The following is a 25,183-nucleotide window of genomic DNA, read 5'->3' on the forward strand; positions in this document are numbered from 1 at the left end:
GTTTCTTTTTCTTTTCCAAGTTATAAACAAACAGGAAAATGAAGACGACTGAGTTAGCTGCAGAAGCCAATATTTTAAGTTACTCGTGTTGACCTGGCTGACACAGTTTATTTAATTTTTGGTGTTTTTTTTTTAATATTTCATTTAACTATTTTAGTTAACAATGTTAACAAAAACAAACTTGATTTTAAAAAAATTGAACGTTTAACTACATTCAAAAATTCATATAATATTTTAACAAAACAAGCATATGTTTGCTGTTGAAGAAAAAAAAACAATACATAACAATTTGAATTTCTGTCTGGTGATTTTCTCCTAATACAACATGGCAAGAAAATCCTCCAAATATAAATGATTAACCTGTTGAATTGAAAATTGTTCACCTCCCAATGACTTCATAAATATCTGCTTCAATTACCTTTGGTAAATGAAATAACCAAACAATGATTCATTTTCTGATATAGCTGTAAAACTGAAAAGTTATCAAAATAAATCACTTTAAAAATGTATACTGTGTACCTTCTAAAAGTGAAACCTACATCTATCTCTGAGTTGTGAAGAATATGTATTAAGATTATAACAACCAACAAGAATGCACTTTTATGTAGAAATCCATGATTAAAACGACTCTTCCTGACTAGTGATTTAAATCAAACCCACCCTGGTCACAACACTTGTTTCTTGCTCTGAGAGGTCCTCAGATATCAAACCTTAAGATAATGACATTTTTGTACATGGAAAAACTCAATTAGGTAGTTTTTAAAATGTATTATAATTTTCTTCTGTTTCTGGGTTTTGTGCAGTAACTCAGGAAACCTGGCTTTAATAAGTGGAACGTTAAAGTGCCAACTAAAAGTATGATAAAATCTCTAAAATAATTCTGTCTGATGTGGCATATACAGAATATGTAATAGTATGGTGAGGGATAAAGATTTTTCTGACATCTGTTTCAGATGACCAGCTAACTCGCCTCTGAACAAGTCAGTCATCCCAAACTCATACCTGTTATAACCTTATTCCCACATTCTGGACCTTAGCGTCCAAAATATGGGGGTTAGCATGAAAACCTCCAAGCTTAGTTACCAGCTTGGACCTGGTACTGCTGCCACCACCCAAAAAATTAGAGTGTTTTGGGGCACTCTGGTCCCACTGAAAAACCTTCCCTGGGGACCCAAGACCCAAATCCCTTGAGTCTCACAACAAAGGGAAATAATCCTTTTTCCCTTCCCCCCTCCAGATGCTCCTGGAGAGATACCCAGACACAAGCTCTGTGAAACTACGCAGAGTGATTCCCCTCTCCGTTCCCAATCCTGGAACAAAAGCACTTTCCTCTTCACCCAGAGGAAATGCCAAATCAGGCTAGCAATCCAACACACAGCTCTCCCCTTGATTTCTTCCTCCCACCAATTCCCTGGTGAGTACAGACTTAATTTCCCTGAAGTAAAGAAAAACTCCAACAGGTCTTAAAAGAAAACTTTATATAAAAAAGAAAGAAAAAATACAAATGTTCTCTCTGTATTAAGATGATACAACACAGGGTCAATTGCTTAAAAGAATATTGAATAAACAGCCTTATTCAAAAAGAATACAAATCAAAGCATTCCAGCACTTATATTCATGCAAATACCAAAGAAAAGAAACCATAGAACTTACTATCTGATCTTTTTGTCCTTACACTTAGAAACAGAAGACTAGAAAATAGAACTACTTCTCCAAAGCTCAGAGGAAAACAGGCAGACAGACAAAAGACTCAGAGACACACTTCCCTCCACCCAAGGTTGAAAAAATCCGGTTTCCTGATTGGTTCTCTGGTCAGGTGTTTCAGGTGAAAGAGACATTAACCCTTAGCTATCTGTTTATGACAATACCAATTAAAAAAAAACAAAAAAAACCCCCAACCTTGCACTGCATCTCACATGTACATTTTATATGTAGACATATACACCATAATGCTAAAGCCTGATGATATTACAAGAAACTACTGCTAGTTAATCAAATCCTTATCTTGCAATTATGACCCCGTGTGATTTAAGTTACAGAACTAATAAAACGCATACATTGTGGAACATGTCATGTTATTCATATACTTGTTTATCAATATCCAGTATAACAGACAGATCGGTGAGGAAAGGCTCTCTACACAAGCCAATGACTTATGTTTAGAGGTTGGGAAAAATCTGAAGATAGAAAAACAATGATCTAAGTGTCTCAGACATTATATAGTTTTAATATTGCATTATTTTTTGCTCCAGTGGGAGAACTTTTACTTTAAATTTTTTTTTAAAAGTAACTTTAAAAACACCAAGAACAATTTTATAGGCTCTGCTAATACAAGCACAGTAAAACAGGTTATGGAAAAATATTTGGATTAAAACAATAATTGGTGATAAATATCAGACCAAAAAAAGAACACATTTACCACTGAGCTACACCTGCGAAATATAAGCAATCCAAAAAACCAATTCATTTTTTAAAAAGCTGTGCAACTTTACACAGAATTGCTGTACACTTAAAAAAATGAGTAATTTACTTTTCCAAGTAAATCATATATTATAGTGAGTCATGAACGCTTTTCCTGTGTGCAATGATTCATTAAAATTCCCAGCAGAATACACCTTAAAAGGTCAGAATCCGAAAGTAGGGTTGCGTCATTGAGCCCAGTGAGATGTATACGGTCATGCTCATTTCTAAAGACTTGAGCCTCAAAAACTCTCTCAATGTAACAAAGGAGGAATTTCACAAGAGCAGTTGAAAATTCATGCTGATAACACTGTCCAAAAAATAAGAAGAATAAGAATATGTACTCTTGTGGCAGAGTGGAGGGAGAAGAAAAGAGGGTGAAGAAAGTGAGTTTAAAGGTTACAAATCAGACTGCCTGTCCCATTTTAATTTGCATTTTAAGACTTCTGCCTATTTACTAAACAAACACACACAGTTTAACAATATAAGTAATCTTGGCTGATTCTTTATTTCTGTGAAATTTGATCTGATTATTAATGTTGCTTAAGCAAGTTCTGTATTTAATTTCATGTCTCTCTTTTCAGAGGGGACGAAGAAAGATCAGGGTTCAAAACACTGCATTTGCCCAATAGTGTGCAGTCCCCCTTCAGAGTTAGTTCAGACTAGTAGCAAATAAGAATCAGGATTTTTTTACAAAGCATAATAATGAGTGGAGACTGTGGATAGTATTCCAGTACAAGACCACTACATCTGCATTCTAAAAATCCCCATGAAATTTGATTGGAGAAGGTATATTTCTCACACTGCAATCCTTTTCAAAAAAGATACAACAAAAAAAGTAAACAGAGCAAAAGCAATTAATTTACATTATGTAGTCAGGCATGCATTTTTAGCATTACATCTGGAGTTGTAGCCAAAGTTATCATCATTAATGTTAATAGCCAAGAGCTGTGTGTGTGTGTGTGTGTGAAGTCGCGTGTTATTCCAGATACTGTACACAAAGATACTCATCTCAGGCTGTGGAATACCACTGCTCAATCATCCCCCTGTAAGCTTTGAAAAGAAGTGTAACAAAGAAGAGGAGGGTACTGTGTTAAACCATGGTAGTCACAGGGAGATCTAAGACAAAGTCAAGAAAGGCAGCACAATACATGGCTGGACATGGAAGCTATTAACTAGTAATGACTATGAAATAATAGTCACACACAGACAGTAGTATACAAGAATTATATGAGGCACTGAGCCAGATGGAAATATCAGCGGGGTACCACACAGTAAGGATAGCAAGCAGTGTAATCAAACACCAATCCAGCGACTCTCATGGCATCCATGGAGATCTGGTGTACTGAGTAGTAGTGAGATACACACGGCCTTTCCACTCTTATGAAACATGCTTCCACTTGCTCTCAGCCTGCATGTGCCCTGAATTTGGACAAAGTTCTAACAATATTCTCAGGAAAAATGTAATGCCTAGAAAGCATAACTCCTCTTGTAATATGTCTTCAATGATAACATTTTACATATTAGAATTTTTAAAACATTCTCACCCTCTGTCAAAAAAGGGAATACTTTAATTTTGACAAAGGATGGGAGTTGTTAGGGGAAAGACCACAGAAGGGCATCCTTCAATTAGTTCCATGACATGTTTTTATTGCTTTGGCAATGCAGTGGAAAGTGGCGGCTGCTGCTGCTGCTGCCACCACCATTACCCCACCTGAGTAAAAGGTAGCTAAGTTCCTGAAGAAAATGTGTACAATTTGTTTTGGGGAAAAACAAAAACAAAAAAGTCTTTAGTAATACTCATTTTTAATGCAGTTATTAGTTTGCCTGATTATTCAAATTCCACATTAAAGGCTGAAATCTTCGTGACTCTCATATTTCTTAAAGTATGTAATCAGAAGTTCTCATCTGCCTTATATTTTAAATGAATTATATCCAAAAATGGAAGGAAAGCAGATGCAAAAAAGAATTGAAAAATAGAAAGCAAAAGAAAAGAACGGATGAGCAGATTAATACAAATTGCACTAAAAGAAGACTATATCACACCTTGTAGCAAAGGCTTCCTGGAGGAGTCCAACACCTAAATGAAATTCACTCCATTACTACAGTCATACACAACAGGAATGTTTCAAGACAAATTAACAACAAAGAATTATTCAGTGATAACAGCATCTAGAAAACCAGAGCTATTGTGTCAAATGACTAAGTATAGCTTACATTATACATTAATGACAAGATACTAGGCATCTTCTAAGGTCCTTTTGCCCTGTTGAAACAGCACAAAGGAACATTAAACTAGCTATAAAAGGGATATTGATGATTTTCTCAGTGTGGGAGAATCCTCATGGGCATAAAGCGTGTGCAGCAAGTATATCGGGGTCCCCCTCCATCCCAGTAAGGACTACTCCAGCTAATGTATTCCAATGCTAGAGGCCTCAAGAGAAGGTTAGCTGAAAGATGGTTGTAAACACAGCTTTCCTCCAGCTGCACTGAGCATTAGCAACTGAAGATTTGGCCCCAATATATTTTTTAAAATACAAGTATGTAAAGAAACCATTGCTAGTTCAAAATACAGAATATTCATATACTGCAGGAAGTTAAACTATGCGATAAAGATCTGAGATATACAGGATTCTCTGAATCTGAAGATGCATTGAATAAGATCCTCTGAAAAAAATAAATTGGATGAAACAAAGGCAAAGAAATCCTAAAACTGTACAGAAGAAATTGAGTAAATGCCTCATTAAGATCACATAGAATGTTTGAATTTCAGCCAAATCTCCAGTAAGTAAATCAAACTTTTGTGTGTGCCAAACTTTGACCCAATAATAGGGCCAAGTTCAGAGCGGTTTTCATCCTTAAAAACAAACAAAAACAAACCCCACAGTTGAAAAAGCACATAAAATAACTACGATGGCAACATAAACCTTCCAAATATGAATTTTGTTAGAGGAAATGTAAGAAAAAATTTTGGTAGCTAAAAAACTAGAAGTTTTTAGACCAAACATACTAACAACTTAAGCAAGGAACATTATATTGTTCTCTTGGAATGAAGTTAACTATAACTCTCTACTCCCAGAAGCAACCTGTGCAATTGGGCTTTGTACAAGAAATTCCACCGTAGGGGGGAGAGCAAGTACATACATAAGTATCTATTCAGGCTGGCCATGCAGTTTCTCCATAGCCTATTTCAGCCTATACATTGGAGTACTGAGCAAAATCCCACCACACCATCATGAGGCACTTCTACACACTGGATTTATGTGAGGAGATGTTACTCCTTCCCTCCCCCCAAGTGCCTGCAATACACACACCACCTTAAATGAAGCTAGTGTAGAATTATTGCTCTCTACATTGCAGACAGGCAATGTAGAGCTTACATGGCATGGAGGTAACCTCTCTACATCTGGATGAGTGTCATCCTATATTAGCAACAAAAACAAAAAATTTCTTCCTGCTTACCTTAACACAGCTATCTGAAAGTTAAGAGCAACTTCTCTCACCATAAATCAATTGTTCTTGAAAACAGTGGTCCATATTCTGGCCAGAGCTATCATACAACTCAGTGGCAGGACATACAAAGATGGCTTTAAGACACCTTTAAGTTCTCCCAGTATTCTTGGATGGTCCTACCGCTGAGCCAGTTCCCAGAATAAATCAGAGTAACATCAAGGCTCTTTTTATATATGCTAGCTGCCAACAGCTCCCAAGAGATTGCTGGGTCATAGACATATTCTCACCACTCAAGAAAGAATCAGTTTAGGCAGGGGAAATCCTCAAAGTGCCAGTTTACAACTGCTTTGTGCTGACACAGTAAAAAAAGTTTTTTGACTGTAATTGATATTTCTAAGCCTCTAGTCACAAATGGTCACTTTGTTGCAGAATGGCATTTGTGATCATGACAGCATAAGACCAATGCAGAAAACATTAGAAATTAGTTTCTTAACTACTGGTCAACTCTAATGTGCTTCCAATTTTTTTTCAAGTGTATTCTAATATGAAACTATTGCAGCCTGGAAACTGGTTTCCAATTTAACATTTGGGTGCCATATTCAGTGTTCCAAATGATAACACTTTGCATCAATATGATGGTTCAGAGATACTGAAGATAATACACATTCTGGCACAATTCCTATTGTATTCATGTGAAAAATGTCATCTGTTTTGATTTTTCATATTACTGGATTGAGCCAAATATCTGTATTTTCGTTTAAATCTTGTTCTATCAAGTTGACTTACAGACTAAAATATATATATTTTTTAAGAAATGCAATAAGCACTACTGATACAGACGTAAAGTGACTGGCTACTAATATATTACTACATACTTATTTAAGGAAGAATACACACAAAGTTACAAACCTGTTTTGACTATAGAACACATTCACATTTACCTGATAGCTGCTACCTTGCCAAAACTTCTTCATCTCCTTGCGTCTCCAGGCAACAAGTGAGCTGGTAATGAGTGTACATGGTACCAAATAGAGAAGGGCTGGCTGTCCCATCTTCATCAGTGCCAGAACAACAAAAGTCAACACCATGCCAACAGCATAAGCTATTAAAAAAATTCAGGACAGCTACTGAATAGTATACAGCACTACATCACTCAATGTATTTCAGATATCCTTTGCATACAGGACTAATACTATAGCTATTACAGTATTTTCCATTTAATTATGTAAATGTGCAAAAATAGTAATTTCAGTGTGCTTTAAATATTCACGTTTTCAAGAGTACTGATTTCTAACAACGCAACTCAGATACAGACAAGTAAAACAAAACTAGAAATTAAAGTATTAACAGTATTCCCTTTTGTAAAATTTAAAAAAATGATCTAGTAATCTCACAAAACAGCTTACAGAAAAACACACTTTGCCAAAATAATGTATTAAAATTATTTACCTATAGTGCAGGAAACATAATATACAGAAGACGATCTTGTCTGAATATCAAATCTTCGACAATAGGCAACCAGGAGACCTAAAGAGAGAATATGGAGAAAGTATTTATTGGAAGAAGTTTAAGTTGCCATAACAAATTTACATTCATACTTCCCATTATAGCAACAATATGGAAGAAAACAGTTAACTATAAAATTGCAAGTTAAATACTGTGGACAGCTAGAACACAATTAGTTTTATTTGAGAAACCTTAGGCCAGGTCTATACTTAAAAACTTACATCAACATAGCTACTGTGCTCAGGGGTGTGAAAAATCCACACCGTAGCTATGCCGACCTAACCCCAGAGCAGACACAGTTAGTTCCACAGAAGAATGCTTTTGTTGACCTAGCTACTGTTGCTCAGAAAACCCCCTTCCTTCACTGTACTCTGCATCAACTGTACAGAATCACAGTGGCATGGCTATGCTGCTATAGCACTCTCAGTGTAGACATGACTCTAGAATAAGCCTGTCTCCAAAGTCAATATGTCCATTTAAATGAGTTAATGTGCTTTGCAACTAATTAAATATAAACGACAGATCTGCACTACACAGTGGTAACCAACACCCAATACTTAGCACGTATGCAGTGCCTTCCATCAAAGATTCTCAACACACTTTAATTAAATTTTGCCTCAGTACAGGAGAGAAAAATTAAAAAACACTCATATTTTACAGATGAGAAAGTCAGACAGAAGTTAAGTGATTTGCCCAAGGTCTCTAAGAAAGTCTATGGTGGAGCCAGGTGTAGCACTCAGGTTTTCACAAGATAAGCCTTCTAATCTTTTGTAAAGTGCTGTGAGATCTATTGATGAAGAAAGCTAATTACTATTATGATGTTGATTAAAAGGCAAATATATTTTCTCCTTCTATGAACACTGTAGAAATAATTTGGTTATGTAGTATACATTGCTCTTTTAAAATGAGGATTTTGATTGTACCATACATCATAGAATTAGAAATTAAGTGATGATAATCCTTTGCTATGTTACATTTCCTGTAAAACCCAACTTGATTTAAAAATCACTGATCCTGATTATTATTATATTAATGGCACTATATTCTACAAATACAAGTGCCATAAAAATAAATTTATATGAAAGCAGATTGTTTTACAAAATCTTAATACTAATTGTACTTAGACTACAGACTATTATAAAAATACAGAGATTGTTTTACAATGCATTTTTATAGATCAAAAGCTAGAAATCAGTATTTAACTCTGGAGTAGGCCTGAAATATAGAAAATCCACTTTGAGAATCAGGTTATTATGAAAAAGGTTCACAGATAATTTTGTTTATAGTTGACAAAAACATTTCTTTACCTGGTACAATGATGTCTCCGAAACCCAGTAGTGAAAACGGCATTCCACATATCGTCAGTGCAGAGTATTCAAGTCTAGGTACCCTAATAACGACTGGTAACTGTAAAACAATATTTTTAAATCCCACATGAATTCAATCTAAATCACATTTTTTTTGAAAGAAATATTAAAATATTAGAACTACTTATTCATCTAGTTTCTGAAAAACATCAAATTAGGAAGAACCTAAATTAAGAAAACAGGAACCAACAAACTGAGTGTTTAAAATGTGATTTTAAGATTTAGAGTAGAAAAAAATGGATTTGCAATTTTACAGATCATACACATGAAAAAAATTAAGAACAATGTAACCACAAGCAATGGGAATATTAGATATACATTGATATCCTGACTATAAACTATTGACCAACAATGATATCCAGGCCCTGAAGAGGAAAATTTTGACAGTCAGGTTTTCCCCAAAAGAACAGCCTTTTCAGAGGATGCAATTTAAAGTCCAGTGAACATATCTGAAATACAATCCTTACTTTCTCATGGGGAGCTGAGCGTTCAGCAGGGCCTTCCACCAAGTTTCCATCATTCTAGGATCAAACCCAAGTCAACAGGTATTTAATACTTTAACAAAAGTAGCAAAAGCTGGCTATATTTTGTGAGAAAATTATTCCTAAAAGCTACTTGAATTTACTGACTTTCCATAGCTAATTCAGTTAGTGTTATATCTTGCACATATGTATCCATATTGCATTCATAATACAGAATAAGACTATTCATACCTTTTCACTGTTACCAAAAGGACCAGCTGCAACTTCAACCATTATACTTTCCCCATTCTGAAATTTAAGGTTATTTTTCAATTAGTGATTTAACACTTATTTAAAAATACAGTGTAACACTTCAATATTACACATAGAATTGCTGCTTGCACCTCAACGTCCTCTAATCCTCTTAATGTACTACTGTATGCAGGATTATTTTGTCCAGGATGTCATCCAGCAAACCCATTCAAAATGGAATGCACTGATCCAAAACAGAACTTGTTCAAATTCGAGCAAAGTGCACGGATTAATGAAGTAAAGATTTATGCTTTTGTTTTGTAGTAAAACTGTCAGACCTAAACTGGCTACTATAGTTTGTTTTCTAATGAAAGCAGCTAAAGCTGTTATTTAGCTGAAGAACGTGTCAGCAATCTACTCCTGCCATTGTAGACTCTCTTTCTACTTTGAAATGTGGGCACTTGCAAATAATTTGTGCCACAACATGTTAAAGAATCAACATTCTACAAAGCACCAAAACCTCAACTGATACATAAGGGTCTTAAAGCAAAAGATGGGGTATAGAAATAAGTCAGAATTTAGATAGGATGCAGTAATAAAAAACTGAGAATTTGAAAAACTGCAGGTTGCTGTATGACTGATAGCATTTTTAGAATGTAAACTATAGCAAGTAAAAACAGAGCAGCCTTTTGGGGGCTGTAGCACAAAAGAGATATACAATCCCATTTTTGAAGGATTAACGACCATCCTGAGGCTAGTTTCCCTCTCCCCTGCCCCCTGCCATTATATCAGTGCTCCTTACCTCCTATTCCTACTATAATCCCTTTGGATGTATCTATTACTACTACTACTACTATTACTCCCCACCCCCTAGGCTGTATTTAGCTTGGATCCACCTTATTTTTGTTACACTGTTTCCATCCTTTCCCCTTTGTTTCGAAGTTTAAATGAATGAGACAAACATTCCTGTGCAACCCTTCATTAAGATGTTGGTAGACTGAGAAACGTAGGAGAAATTACTTCACAGATAAACTCCTGTGAGTAACAGACTGGAATGTCTAGAATGGTAGCCATGTCTGGACAATATTTAAATGCATAAAATTCAGTGCACAAAATATAAAATGCACCAGCAGGCCTCCATACCACAAATCTTTATCACAACTGTGGACCTACCTTGGTGATAAATGGTGTTATGAAGACGAAAAATACATCGTACAAAAGAAGGAGACCTAGAAGTATCACACATGACTGGCAAAGAGAGAAGGAAACATTAAACACAAGTTTTCAAAGACTGCATGATAATCATAATTAATACATCAATACTTCCTAAATGCCTCTAGGTTACCTTTAACATTCTCTCATAATATTTATGTAAACATTTTCTATTGGTAGTTTTAGTTTATGATTTATAAGAACATTCTGTTGAGTCCTTTTGCTAACTTTCCTTTTTTCCAAAAAACATTAAACATTATTTTTCATTCTTTAATTTACCTCCGGTTACTAGTATTTCTATGTGCATATCAACATGCTTTATTTAGGTAAACTGTTTACTGTACCTTAAAGTTGGGCATTTTCAGTGTTTTAATAAAGTTTAGGCAAAAAGCAACTCCCAAGATATCTTGTAAAATCCAAGCCCACCTACAAATAAAAAATGAACTCTTTACATTTTATTTTTCTATATTTTCAGAATACTGTAGGTTTGTTTGGTCTTGTTGGAATAAAAACCAAATTCTATAATCTTACAGCAAGATATAACAATGAGAGGAGTCTAGTTTTTATATCTACTTATTGATGTTCATTAATGGAAGACGGTCTTAACCTATAAAAGTCACTTCTAATGTAAGTCTTTTATCTGCTATTATAACAAGTAATACTTAAGACTAATGGAAAAAGGAGCAAAAATCTTCAATTTTGTATATAGTCAGTTTCTTATTTGCCATGCATAAGCAATTAGGCTTCATTCCTGCAACTTCTGGGAAATGAGTAGGCTGCTGTGCCCATGCTGAGCTTCAGTGGAAATCTGCACAGCTGCAGCAGTCAACTCACACAAAAGAAGTTTCAGGATTGGAATCTTAGGGTATGGCTACATTTGGAATTTCGCAGCGCTGCCGGGGCAGCGCTTTGAAGTGTGAGTGTAGTCAGAGCGGCAGCGCTGGGAGAGAGCTCTCCCAGCGCTGCATGTAAACCACATCCCTTACGGGTGTAGCGTGCAGCGCTGGGAGCCGTGCTCCCAGTGCTGGGAGCCGTGCTCCCAGCGCTGCTGCCCTGATTACACTGACGCTTTACAGCGCTGTATCTTGCAGCGCTCGGGGGGGTGTTCTTTCACACCCCAGTTGCTGCGCTGTAAAGTGTGAGTGTAGCCAAGGCCTTAGTAAGTTTCCCCAATTGTGTGGGGAAGAAGAAAGTTTTTAAAAAATGGAAAAATATGATTGTAAGTCCCACAAAAATGGCCAGAGGAACACGGGACCTAGTGCAGTACCCGAAACTACTTTGAACTTATTTTAAGAGTAAATTTCAAGTTCACAGTGTCCATTTAAGGGCCTTAAATCATTGCAATGCCAGGAAGGTGAAGACCTATTTCCTTACTCATACCAAAATTAACTCAGGGATTCCTCATTTCCTACCTCAATTAAGCCACTGAGAAAGCACTAATAGGTAGAATTTGTCTTTATAAACTGCAGCACTGAGCTTGTGTGTAAACAATCCACTCTTCACTATGAAGATTATTTTCAGTAAGTTAGCTGTTAGGAAGCAGCGTTAATGAAAACATGAAGAGACTTATTTCAAGATGGCCCATTTACACATGAGCAACCTCCTCTGATAGAATGGTCAGACTCCCCTGACCAGCATGCTGTAGAGTATATCAACTGCAAAGATGAACTGGGTGGGAAGATACTGATGAAATAGCTGCCAACGTCCCTCACCCATGTTAGACTAGTAGAGCTATATTTTGTGCCAACCCGTGGTATACCAGCTCCTTTAGCTTTGCTTCACTTCTGACGCTAATATTAGCCTTATAGGTTGTTCTGCACAAGGCTTCAAGTCATCAGGGTCAAGAGACTTGTTTTTAGTCAAGGATGGTAGAAGACGACCTGTCAGTCTTTTCCAAAAAAGTAACATGTTCCTGTTTCTGCATCCTTCTTTCTTCTCCTTCTTTCAGTATTTATTCTTCCGTAGTAAGAAGAATTATGATTTCCCTCACCACTATGAATTTCTTTAATTTAGTAACTACAAATAACTATATAAACATGAATTGTATAGGTTTGTTTTAATATTACCAGTTCTTTTCATTCATCTGTTTAAGTTTAGTAAAGTTTTATATACACTTTTTAAAAACTAACAATAACAAAAACTTAGAAAGGACACTGTGCTGCAGGATTTTCTATATGGATAACATTTGAGTTGTTGTCATGACACCATTCAAAATTTTCTCAAAAATCATCACATACCTATCTTCATTTCGAAACACTGCCCAAACAACAGCTGTGGCTATGCAGAATCCAGCAAGAAAAATAAGTCTCACTTCAATACTTTTGTTGCAACATGAAATCCTAAAAAATGAAATCGTTAAATTAATTTGTCTTAAATACAAAAAAGGCCTACAATATAACAACAAATAAAATACACAGTTAAATTCAACAGAGGTGCTCACAAGGCACTCTCTCTCTCTGAGGAGTCCTTCATTTTGAAACTCATTCTGCCCACTTGCTCCGCCAGAGTCCAGATTTATTAACTTTGTAATCACAGTGCAAAGCTCTCAACAGCCCAAGAGAAAAGCAAAGGCATGGGTACCTATGGGCAATTCTTTGCTTGTTTTGCTTTTTAGATTTATGAGACAGGCATCCAGAACACAACTTGGATGACTTTCGGTATATTATAGAAACTTGGAGAAATAAAAAATAGTTAACAGAACAGTGCAAATGAAGGACTGTTATGGCTTAAAATGTGCATGAAACATTTTAAAGAGGTTAAAGAGAGAAAATTATAATTAAATGTAGTGCAAATGACACTGGTGGAATAGGAAGAGTATGCAATCAGGCAGATTCATTTACATGCCACACATGCAGTTCCATGCTCACCACTAATTCCACAGCATGTCTGAAAACAGATGAGTCCATATAACCATAACACACTGCTTGAAAAATACATCTCAGATATTACAATTTAAACCCACCACTGCTGCCAAGAAAGCATAGGTGTGTTTGTTCAGCCATGGGTTTTCACGATCCCAGATTTCTTTATGCTAGTATTCCTTGCTGACACAGTAGTCCTAATGAAGTAAGTAAGGACTACTCAGGAACCATTACTTTAAAATTTTATTAAAGAGCCTCATTTCACCCCCTGGCACCCTTATTTTGTGTTACAAATCTAAAATATTGAATACTGTACATAAGCAGCTGCAAGTTTAAATTAGTTTCTCAAACCATTAGCACATTTCCTCCCAGCAGTTTTAGTAGCTACAGAAAAATATCCAAAACAAATAAACCATAACAAAGTAAAGAGACATACAATACCTGCATTGCCCAAATGATATTTTTCTAATTAGAGCAGAAAGACAGTTGTACAGGCTCATTGCAGATGCCAAACAGAAAACTGATATTATTACATACACTAGAAGGAAGAAAAATGAAAATAAATAAGTGACAAAATGTATGCAACACAAAGATGCTCTGGCAGGAAGGAGCCAAGAGCTAGGAAATACCTGTGATGACAGCCTCTTTAAATCGAGATTGTATCAATAGGTTTTCAATAAAACAAATACTGAAACTTCAAAGGTCTGTACCATGCTGTAAAAATTCCCATTAACTAGAGATTTGAATTGTAATGTTTTAAACATCATCATTTTTAAAGGAAAGATAAAGTTCATGCTCACATGTGGTTTTCTTTCCACCAATGCCACTAAGAAACAGAACAATCCCATCCTTGGAACACCAGAGCCTAGATTTGTAAACCTTGTGTGCACTCTCCAGGACTCAACTTTTCTTGCAGGCATCTAGAAAAGCTGGGATTTCACAGGTGGAGGGGCTGAGCATAGGCACAAACTCTGTGGGTGCTCCAGGGCTGGAGCACCCACAGAAAAAACACAGTGGGTGCTCAGCAACCACCAGTGGGTCCTTCCAATCAGCTCCTCCCTCTCACCTACAGTACCTCCCACCTGCTGCTGATCAGGTGCTCAGCAGCAGGCAGTGGAAGGGGAGGGCAGGGCACACTCAGGGGAGGGGGCAGAATGGGGAGAAGCAGCGCAGGAAGATGCAGGGCAGGGTGGGGCCTTGGGGGAAGAGGTAGAATGTGGGTGGAGCCAGGGACAGAGCAGGGCTAAAGCACTCCACAGGAAAATCAGAAAGTCAACGCCTCTGGAGCTGAGGACTGAAAGTTATTCAGGTGGGTTCTTATGAGATAGTTAAATAGAGTATCTTTAAATTTCCTAGGTGTCTCTCACTTAGAAAAAAAACTAACGAACTAGAATATTGTACTAAAAATTGTGTGTTATTAATTCTGCGTTTCAAATTTTGCAAAGTCCCTAGAGTTTTGGAGAGGCAACAGAAAAATAGAAAAAGTAAATAAGACATAATTATTTGTAGTTACACTGTGTTTCTCAGTCAGTCTTATCCTACCAAATAAAGGATTCATGCCTTTTGCCATGGAAGTTAGTGGTGAAACTCCCACTTACTTCAATAGGAACAGCTAAGAAAGTTAGACTTTGATAGAAATGGATACTTCACAGACATGCCCAATAGTTGGATTAAACACTAAAGGATCTATTACGCTCTACCAAGCCTGTGCCCCTCAGAGCCCCTCAATGCCCACTGGCAGAGGGCCCACTATACTGTACTCATAACAGGCCTGACACACTCAATATCCCCAACATACTGCCATCTTAATGTTTCCAAAAGGTATCTAGTAAGATATTGTATGTAAACTGGTGATGCACTGGTCAGGAATTTCACTGCATGATTTATGTATAGGTTGTGTATAAAGAATTATGTATGCGTACTGGAAATATGTTCTTAAAACATATTTGAGAGGCAGTGCATAAAATAAGCTTGCCCTGGACTAAGGAATGGGGATTTACCTGTCTGATCGACAGAGGACACTGAAAGTACATGTACATATACATATAACAAACAAAGCAATCAAGTTAAGCAGAAAACAGCTAAGTGAGCATGCTGTGGGACAAAGACAATGGACTTTGAGGAAATACGAGGAGAGCAAAAAAACCTTTTAGTTTTCCATCACTTAGGGAACAAAGGGGACAGCATCCTGTGATTCTGTGAAAATTGGCTCCGCAGCCTGGGGAGCTAGAGATGCTAGTAACCTGATACAAGTGAGAAAACTGCATAGGCAAAGATTGTAACTTGCTAAAAATTTAATTTTAGTCACTAGAAAGCATGGTTTTTGTTTTGTTTGTAACCATACCAGTCTCTTTTACTCTTGCTTAGTATCACTTACATCTGTTCTTTATGACTCAACTTATTCTTAATTTTACATAAACTATAAACCTCAGTGCTGTTGTACTGAAGAAAGTGTGAATTTTCAGGTAAGCTAACAGGCGGATTTGTGCCCTGTCTCTTTGGAGGCAGCAAATTTAATAATTTCTGAGAGGGAGATGTCTCTGGGCAACTTGGGGTTCACTGATTGTTACCTGCAAGGCAATGTTTAGCCTGGCAGAATCTCAAGGAATCTGCTGGCAAGGCAGACAGCCTGGAGTGCCGGGGAGCTGACAAGAGTTTAGCACGACTTTCACTCGCTGAGGCAGGGAGTTAACACAGTGGCTTCCACTTCTGGGTGTCCTGAGCAGAGCATCACAAAAACATCAGTGTGTAGAATAAGGATTTAGGTTCCTCATGAGTCAGTTATATATAACCAGGCTTAATATGCATATGATTTTCCTCAAAAGATGATTTCTCTCAAAAATACACATTAATCATTTAATTAAAATTTAATATATATTTTAGACAGTGTTGCACGATTATTATTTATTCAAGTCTAAATGTGTGTTCTACTATGCACCTCAAAATAATTTCCTCTTATAGTACCATAAAAAAGTTCAAATACCAAAAAACCCTTCCATTTAGACATCTCTGGGCCTTAACCTATAAAAATCAATGCACCTGTGCAACTTTACACATGGGTAACCCGGGGGGAATAACTGCTTGCCAATAGGTTCCTTGGTTGTAATAGAAACCATTAAAATTCAAGAAATATAAAGTTAAGGTGGACACTCCCTAAGTACACTATCTTATTTGTTTGTTTTTTCCTCCATGCCCATCAGGTAGTTAGAGCATTAGCATCTGATTTGAATTTCCTGGGTTTTAAACCATTTAGGCCACAACATGAACCTGCTGAAGGAGTTCACTCCAACTATTGGAAGGATGTCAAATAAAACCCTCAAGAATGCCATCTAAATTCAGATATATGGAAGGAATTTAGCAAACAGCCTAGAATAAAGACAGACCCAGAAGCAACCTATATTAGTATTTGTATATAACAAAAACACTAAGGTAGCAAAGACATGCATCCAAAAGTTAGGAAGTGCCAGAATTATTATGGTTGCATGAGCAACCTTAATTCAGCCTCCTTGTAGATATGCATTATGATGCAGTCCTCAATAACACAATTATACCATTTATTTTCTACAGGACTCCACACCTCATTCAGCACACAGGATGGACAGTGCTCTCTGAATGGATAGCTATTCAATATTTATTTTTATCCATGCCATTTAATATATACCACCATGTATTATTTACTGCACACCATCCAAACTCTACACCGTATACAGACTTATTAGTTCCTTCATGGGTCTCTCTATAGTACTTTCATATCATCTTAGCTCTTTACACACTTTAATTTTAACCTCCCTGTGAGGTAAGGTGGTACTACCATCCCCATTTTGCACATAGGGAACTGAGGCACAACCATCAACAGGCACTGTCAAGCAAGGGAGTTACAATTCAATGACTCACCTGCATAAGGCTACACCAGGGGAATTGCTCAGCTTTGCTTGGAGACTCAGTAATGCCCACCAGACATACCTGGGCTTGTGTTGTCCAAGCACACGGACTAAGGATATACAACAGAACAGAAGGGCCAACTTCTTGGCCTTTCTCCTTCCCCCACCTACTCTGCAAGCAACAAGGACACTCAGAAACTGAAGACTCCAACAGAGGGAACTGGCCCAGGTTTCAAGAGTGAGATCTGTGTACTGTGAACTGCAATATCCAGTGGGGTCAGAAAAACTGATTAATCTAGATGTTACTCAGTCTAATAGAGTTGAGAGTTTAGACTGCCTGCTTATATTTTTTCTTCTTTTGGTATCAAACTCTGAATTTTTCTCTATCACTTATAATCACTTAAAATCTATCTTTTGTTGTCAATAAATTTAACTGTTTATCTTTACCAGTGAGTTTGCCTGAAGTGTTTGTAAACCTGAGCAAACACCCTTACCAAAGGCTGGTGTATATCCACTTTCAATGGATGAAGTGGTGAATCAGTAAATAAATTTGCACTGCTAGTCTTGAGCAGTGCAAGATGGTACATTCCTGAGGTACCAAGCTGGGAGGATTTGGCTGGTGCCTCTCTCTGTGATATTAATGAGTGGCTCTGAGAGCATTCATGCATTCTAGCTGGGTTTGGGATCCACATGTGGTTGTGCTGAGTGACAATAGCGCCTGGAGGGGTTTGCTGCTCGTTACTAGCAAAGCATTGTCCCTATGCTGGAGAGTTAAGGGAACACAGCGATCGCACAGTCCCAGGCTGAACCCCCGAGATCTCATCACACGTAAGACCTAATTTTTCCAAGTTCTTTGCATTTATAGTACTTAGTGTGTTCAGAAAAGAACTCCCATGGACTTCTGTTGCAGTTGTGAATACTTAGTACTTCTGCAAATCAGATCCCAGGAGTCTCAAGATGGCAACCCAGAAAATGAGGAACACACAGTGGCCACCTATAGAATTTTTGGAGAAGACATTTCCCCAGCCTAGGAAGGATTAACGCCATACCCAGAGAGTCTGTTCAGCCCCTTTCTTCAGGACACCATTTATTGGGTGCACTGATGATCTTCAGAAAACCACAAAATAAACCAATTCAACATAAATCCATCAGCTAATTTTCCCCTGACAAAGGGACTTTTTGCCAGATCATCTCTGCTCCTGGCAACTCTTCCTATAGGCCTGGGTAGTCCCCCTGCTCTAGAGCCTGACATAGGAGCCCATCTCCTTCCTGTAACTCCTCCAGCCTTTATAGCAATCAGGTGTTCATCAGGCAATCACCTAGTCCCTTCCCAGCTGGGTCTGATAAAGTCTTTCTACCAGGTCCTAATGCTGTTCAGGGGGCTCTCCCTAAGAACAGAGCTGGCTGGCCTCAGGTTCCTGGCTGTAAAAGGGATAGACCACTCAGTTACACTCAACTTCATACAGAACTCTGTGGCAGAGGCAGGAATAAAATCAAGTTCTCCAGGGCAGCATTCAACTGCCTTAATCATCAGACCATCCTTTCTCTTCCTGCTATCCCCTGCCTTAATCACCACACCCCTTCCAACTTCTGTAACAAATGAGGCAGGGATCCTACAGACACCAGCTTCATTCATTACACAACCCACTGAACGAGGCATGGAAAAAAGTAGTACATGATTACGCAAAAGTTTCCTTGGGACTGCATCATCTGGAAAATTATTATGTCATCAGTAGCACGTCCAACTCTGTCTAATTACACCAGGTTTACTTAGGCCATTAGGACCTACCACAAGGAGTCTGATGAAACTACAAATCCAAAGTGAGTCTAGATACAACTCATTAATGTAGGTAAGCAGTTGCTCTAAGTATTCAGCTATCATGTTCCCTCTACAAGGATGAACAAAGGGTATCGTATACTCTACTACTTTTTTTTTTTTTTTTTTTTTTTTTTTTTTACCATCAAGGCAAGAGATTGTCTCTCATATATACTTTATCCAAAATAACTATTGCCTTGGCAACCTCAATGGAGAAACAAATTGGCAGGTGGGGGGAGACAGAGAGAGAGAGAGAGAGAGGTTGCCCCCTCTCCATCCCCCCCTTTTTAAAAAAAAATAACTCACCTTACTCTGCTCCATCAATAAATTGAGGGGAGAGTTATTTAAAAAGAAAAAAAAAGTTAGCTGAACTTTGACTCTGAAATAAAACTAAATTCCATAAAACTGTTAACAATGGCATTTAAAGGAGAAAATATATTTAAATATGAAATCAAATAAGATTATATATTACTTCTTACCTAGCCATTTGTAGAAGAAATAAAGTAAGAGTAGCATGGCACAACAGATTACCACAAATATGATAACCGTTAGAGGGGTGAAAGTAACGTTTTCCTCTTTCTTTCTTCTCGTTTCTCTGTCTTCAGGGTTTGTCACTGCCTTTAAATCCTCACTGTATAGACAAAAAATATTTCATTTATAGAAATTGAACATGGACATAAAAACAAAGTGCTTACCTTGCGCCCAATTTTTGTTGTATTAAGATTTAAGTAGTCACTGGAGGATCAATTTAGCAAGGTAATTAACCACACGCCTAACTTTAAGCATGTGCACAGGGCCACTGACTTCAAAAGCTAGGCATATGCTGAACTAACTTGCTGAAGCTGGTTTTGATTTGTAAAATAACCCACATAGCTGTAAGGGCAGATTCAGGCAGAACATTAAGATTTGATAGCCTAAAGGAAAAAACCTTGAGGATTTATTCTGATCTTTCATAATACTATTACTGCAGAAAAATATGAAGTTGGAAGAAAACGCCAAATTCCCATCTCATCCTTTGAAATTCTCCCCCAAAACTTTACTTTTCTATAGGTCCATGCTGTTGTTCCACAATAGGTCATGATGAAATATTTAATTCCTTCTATTAATCTCTGTTTTTGAGGAGAGGGAGGGTCGAACTTTAAAGAAAACATTCCAGCAAAAAAGTCCAAGTTAGCTCTAAAAGAACAGTCTCAAATGGAAGGAGCCTCTCACACCTTTTTTTAGGAGCCACTGGTCCAAAATCTGCTACAAATGCAAAATCTGGCATTAGAATAAAACCAGAACAACAGCTAGTTTACACTTGAAATACTACAACAGCCCAGCTGCAGCTGTGCCACTGTAGCACTCAATATAGACACTACCTTTGCCAACAGGAAGGGTTCATCAGTCAATATACCACTGTCTACACAGGGACTCGGACTGGCTTAAAAATCCACACCCTTGAGCAAATAGTTCACAACTCCGAGCAACACAGCTGGGTCAATCTAATTTTCTAGTGTAAAGTAGCCCCAATTTCACTCATTTTAGTGGAGTTTTCCTGATTAAGCCAGCAGTGAATTTAGCCCAGGAACTCAAAACCACTGAAAATGTATCTGTCACTGACAGGCACAAGATCCAGTAAGTGTTTTGGGACTTGTTCCATCTCATTAAGTGTCTCAACAACATTAGTGTCAGCAAAATCTAGTCAGTCAACCATCAGTTTTCTGCCTCTACAGTCCATAATTAAACAGGGAGAGAAAGAGAAATAAAGCAGTGTCATTAAAAGTAACATTTCTTCAAGGTTATAATACAAACGTGCTCCATATTTACAACTTACCACAAGAAATAATCACATTGAAACTGCTGAAGTGTTGCACCAAACAAAACAACTGAAACCCTTTAACCATACAGGCAAACTACCTCTCTCACGGTATGGGATGCTTGTGAAACTTTCTCTGTCAGACATCACACTCTCCCCAATCCCAAGGCCAATGTATTTACAAATGCTGACATGCTGAAAAGGCAATAGTTATCAACAGGAAAAAGAATTTCCTAAGTGTATTACATACTTCCTGTGAGGATTGGTTTTAAGTTAATGGCTTACAAATCTTACAAGGAAGCCCCGCCACCTGGGGCTGGAAGCGGAGCAATGTGGTCCCAGCCTGCTCCACTTTCCTTGCCCCAGCTTCAGCCGTGTTGCTGTGGGGGAGTTGGGGAAAGGTCCCACACTCACCTGCGGCAGGAAGCAGAGAATGACTTCTCGCGTCTTGCTCACGACACACCTGTTAATGCATCCCAGAATCTTGTTTGTTTTTGCAACAGCATCACACTGTTGACTCATATTTAGCTTGTGGTCCACTGTAACCCCTAGATCCCTTTCTGCCATACTCCTTCCTAGACAGTCTCTTCCCATTCTATATGTGTGAAACTGATTGTTCCTTCCTAAGTGGAGCACTTTGCATTTGTCTTTATTAAACTTGATCCTGTTTACCTCAGAACATTTCTCCAATTTGTCCAGATCATTTTGAATTATGACCCTATCTTCCAAAGCAATTGCAACTCCTCCCACTTTGGTATCATCTGCAAACTTAATAAGCGTATTTCTATGCCAATATCTAAGTCGTTGATGAAAATATTGAACAGAGTCAGTCGCAAAACAGACCTCTGCGGAACCCCACTTGTTATGCCTTTCCAGCAGGATTGGGAACCATTAATAAGTACTCTCTGAGTACAATAATCCAGCCAGTTATGAACCCACCATATAGTAGCCCCATCTAAGTTGCATTTGCCTAGTTTATTGATAAGAATATCATGTGAGACCGTATCAAATGCCTTACTAAAGTCTAGGTATACCACATCCACTGCTTCTCCCTTACCCATAAGACTCATTATCCTATCAAAGAAAGCTATCAGATTGGTTTGACATGATTTGTTCTTTACGAATCCATGCTGGTGTAGTAAGATGTGGCCCTGAAACAAACTCTTGTGTCAGAGGTCCAGTCTGAGGCCTGAAGCCTGAACCAAAGTACTTCCAGGCATTGCTAAGCAAAAGCTGGGCTGTGAGCCAGAGGCAGGCCCCTCACAGAAGTTGGCGAGAAGAGGGTTGCTAGAGGCAGGTGCATCCAGACAAGTGCTAATAAGAGGAACTTGTGCCAAGATAACATCAGAACACTCCACGGAGATAACGAGGAACAGGCAGGTGCATCTTAAAGACAGGGTCAAAAGGACAGCATGATGGATAGATCTGTTTGAAACAACATGATTGAAGGAGGTGACAGCACCTTAATGAGCCAAGGGGCTGTACTTCAATACATCAGTAGGGATGAGTAATCTGTCCTATAACTATAAAAGTAGGTCCCGGAGTGCACATCTTTGTCTAGCCTACAGGGCAGTGGAAAGTCCCGCCACTGACTGAGTCGGTCCATTGCCAGCGGGCACAAATTCATAGTATGTCTTGTAGAATGTATGGGAAACTATTACTGTGCTTGGTTTGACAATAAACCTGGCTCAGGTTCCTCCGTACCTTACTAGAGTCTGTGGTTTTTGGGGGTTCTCTTGGGGTTTGCTGTGTCAGCTATCTGCGCAGAGCTAGGGCAGCACACAGATGGAACATGCACGCAGCCGACTGTTATCATCAAACAAGAGCAGAGCACCACACCAGTGGCTAATGACAACAGCTGGCTATTCCCTATCACCTTACCACCTTCCAAGGGTTTGCAGTTGAATTCTTTAATTACTTGCTCCATTATCTTCCCTGGCACAGAAGTTAAACTAACTTGTCTGTAGTTTCCTGGGTTGTTTTTATTTCCCTTTGTATAGATGGGCACTATATGTTTATCTTCAGCATATAAATTATAGATTATAAAACCAGAAAGGGACCACCGTGATCATCTGCTCTCACCTCCTGCATAACACAGGCCACAGAACTTCCCCAAACTAATTCCTGTTTGAACTAGAGCATATCCTTTTAGGAAAACATCCAATCTTGTTTTTAAAGATGCCCTCTCATATCCATTACCACTACCACCAGATATTTAGATCTACATTTTACATTGCTTAATAGATTATATGGTTTAACAGAACTTACAGCTCTGATACTCCACTCCAGTAGCCTCCCAGCGCCACAGTGAGCACAGCAATTAGAAAGATGACAACCATACTGTAGTCAAACTCTGGCAAAGATGGTGAATAGAGTGTCACATTAATGCTTGCTCCAAGGGCCTGAAAAATGATAAATGTATCAGTTACATATAACAGCACAGGCTCTTTATGACAGGCAGAATATGCACTGTTTATCCTGTTTTTTAAAATCAGATGTTATCTTCACCTTCTGCTGCAAACTGGGTCAGACTGTCAATTTTACCTACCTACTATGTATGAAGATGTACTATACGTGACAAATATGACAAACACAGATATAACTTGGGGACTATTGTAGCAACTTTATAAATGTTACCTGAATTTTTGTGAGTTAGATCTCAGATGCACAAAAACGTCAAAGACTTTTTATTAAGACACACTAAATATGGGGTCCATAGAATATTTATAGACCTTTGTATCAGTAAGTTACGAGTATGTGTGTGTTCCTGATTGGGTTTCATGTGAAATATGGAATCACTAGAGAGTGGTTAATGCAAAAATCACTTGAGGTGGTTAATCCAGTTCTGTTATACAGATATCCAGCTGCTGAAGCTCCACACCCTACATATTTTCTGTGTAATGTTTCTGTCCTAAAATAAGTGTACCCTTCCTTGTGAAACCTGATACCTGGTAACTCTGCCATTGTTCCTGGAGAGAGTCAACTGCAGGTGCTGAGCTACATCAGACCTTCTGGGATAATCACAGTGAATTTCAAGAAGACGAGAGCCTACATCTCTGTTCTGATGAGAGATAGATGATGGCCCTGTCCTGAGAGAAGTAATGGCTAGAGGCTTAAGACCTAAGAGAGTATCCCCAGAAGAATCCAGAAAGTGGGTAAACAGATTATCCTGATGGGCCGCAGGCTGCCCACCACCTCCTTAGATGCTTTCACCCATACAGACAGAGAGGACTATAAAGATTATAAACTACCTAAAAAAGCCTAATTGTGAAAGTTTAAACTGACCTCCCCGGCCTAAAATCATGGTTAGCAGATAGAAGCCCTAGAAAATTGTGTTTAGCAGGGAAAATGGCAGACCATTAGCCAATAGTCAGTTTGAGAGGGATAAAAAACTTAATAGGGATGGAACTGGATCACAGAGCCTGGACTGGGCCCAAGCAGAGACCCATACTCAAAGGGGAGGATCTGCTCCAAGGCAGAGAGGCCACCTCAGAGGAAATCCTGGGGCAGATGCGGAAAAACAACATCATCTGTGACAAACTGCAAGGGATTTCCTAATCAACTACTGAGACCCAGCGCAGTCCTGCAAAGCCATCCTGCACTCCAACCTTACAATTAACTGGGTAACAATCTCCAGAGAAAGCAAGTTCAGTGGAACAGTTCACTTGTTCCATATGATGTGCATGCTGATGTGGATACACCTCAAAATCACTCCACCCATGTCCTGCTGACCCTCCTTGGTCAGATCCATACAGTTCCCAGTGGGAAAGGAAAGTGAAAATTAATGAAAAGACATTCCGAGACCACCGGGACCATAATTAAAAACCCAGTAGTGAAAGCCCCTGAAATGCTGAAAGGCTGTGAAATCTGGTTTTAAGTTCCTGATATAAAAGCCTTCACTCTACCTGCAGCACAGATTTCTGCACAGCCCCAGGAAGGGTCAGGAGTGCTCGCTGTAGGTGTATGAAAGGATACTATTTTTGGTCTGCATCTTGGAAATGACACTAACTGTCAAACAAAGCCCGCTCCCCTTCTCCTTGTAAAAGCTACAGGCCTGTATCAGGTGCTGACAGCTATCTGTAATCATGCAGGTAAGGGTGTCAGTGACTATGCAAG

General features: G+C 38.3%; 1 protein-coding gene across 2 annotated transcripts in view; it reads right to left on the reverse strand.

Moving 5' to 3' along the window:
* Positions 1-387: 387 nt before the first annotated feature.
* The window catches only part of SPPL2A (signal peptide peptidase like 2A), a 40,836-nt gene continuing 16,040 nt past the window's right edge, over positions 388-25,183 (reverse strand). Inside the window, exons 5-17 of one of the 2 annotated variants that reach the window (XM_030579030.1) lie at positions 23,336-23,469; positions 19,749-19,900; positions 14,014-14,110; positions 12,949-13,050; positions 11,056-11,137; positions 10,673-10,747; positions 9,500-9,556; positions 9,254-9,307; positions 8,727-8,826; positions 7,363-7,440; positions 6,855-7,015; positions 4,507-4,540; positions 388-418 (exon numbers count right to left, since the gene is read on the reverse strand). In XM_030579030.1, the coding sequence (XP_030434890.1) occupies positions 411-418; positions 4,507-4,540; positions 6,855-7,015; positions 7,363-7,440; positions 8,727-8,826; positions 9,254-9,307; positions 9,500-9,556; positions 10,673-10,747; positions 11,056-11,137; positions 12,949-13,050; positions 14,014-14,110; positions 19,749-19,900; positions 23,336-23,469 (1,134 nt within the window). In that variant the 3' untranslated portion in view covers positions 388-410. The remainder of the gene's footprint in view (positions 419-4,506; positions 4,541-6,854; positions 7,016-7,362; positions 7,441-8,726; positions 8,827-9,253; positions 9,308-9,499; positions 9,557-10,672; positions 10,748-11,055; positions 11,138-12,948; positions 13,051-14,013; positions 14,111-19,748; positions 19,901-23,335; positions 23,470-25,183) is intronic. The other variant, XM_030579031.1, reaches the window with a different exon arrangement.

This window comes from Gopherus evgoodei, chromosome 10 (genome assembly GCF_007399415.2).
Source record: "Gopherus evgoodei ecotype Sinaloan lineage chromosome 10, rGopEvg1_v1.p, whole genome shotgun sequence".
Lineage (NCBI taxonomy): Eukaryota > Metazoa > Chordata > Testudines > Testudinidae > Gopherus > Gopherus evgoodei.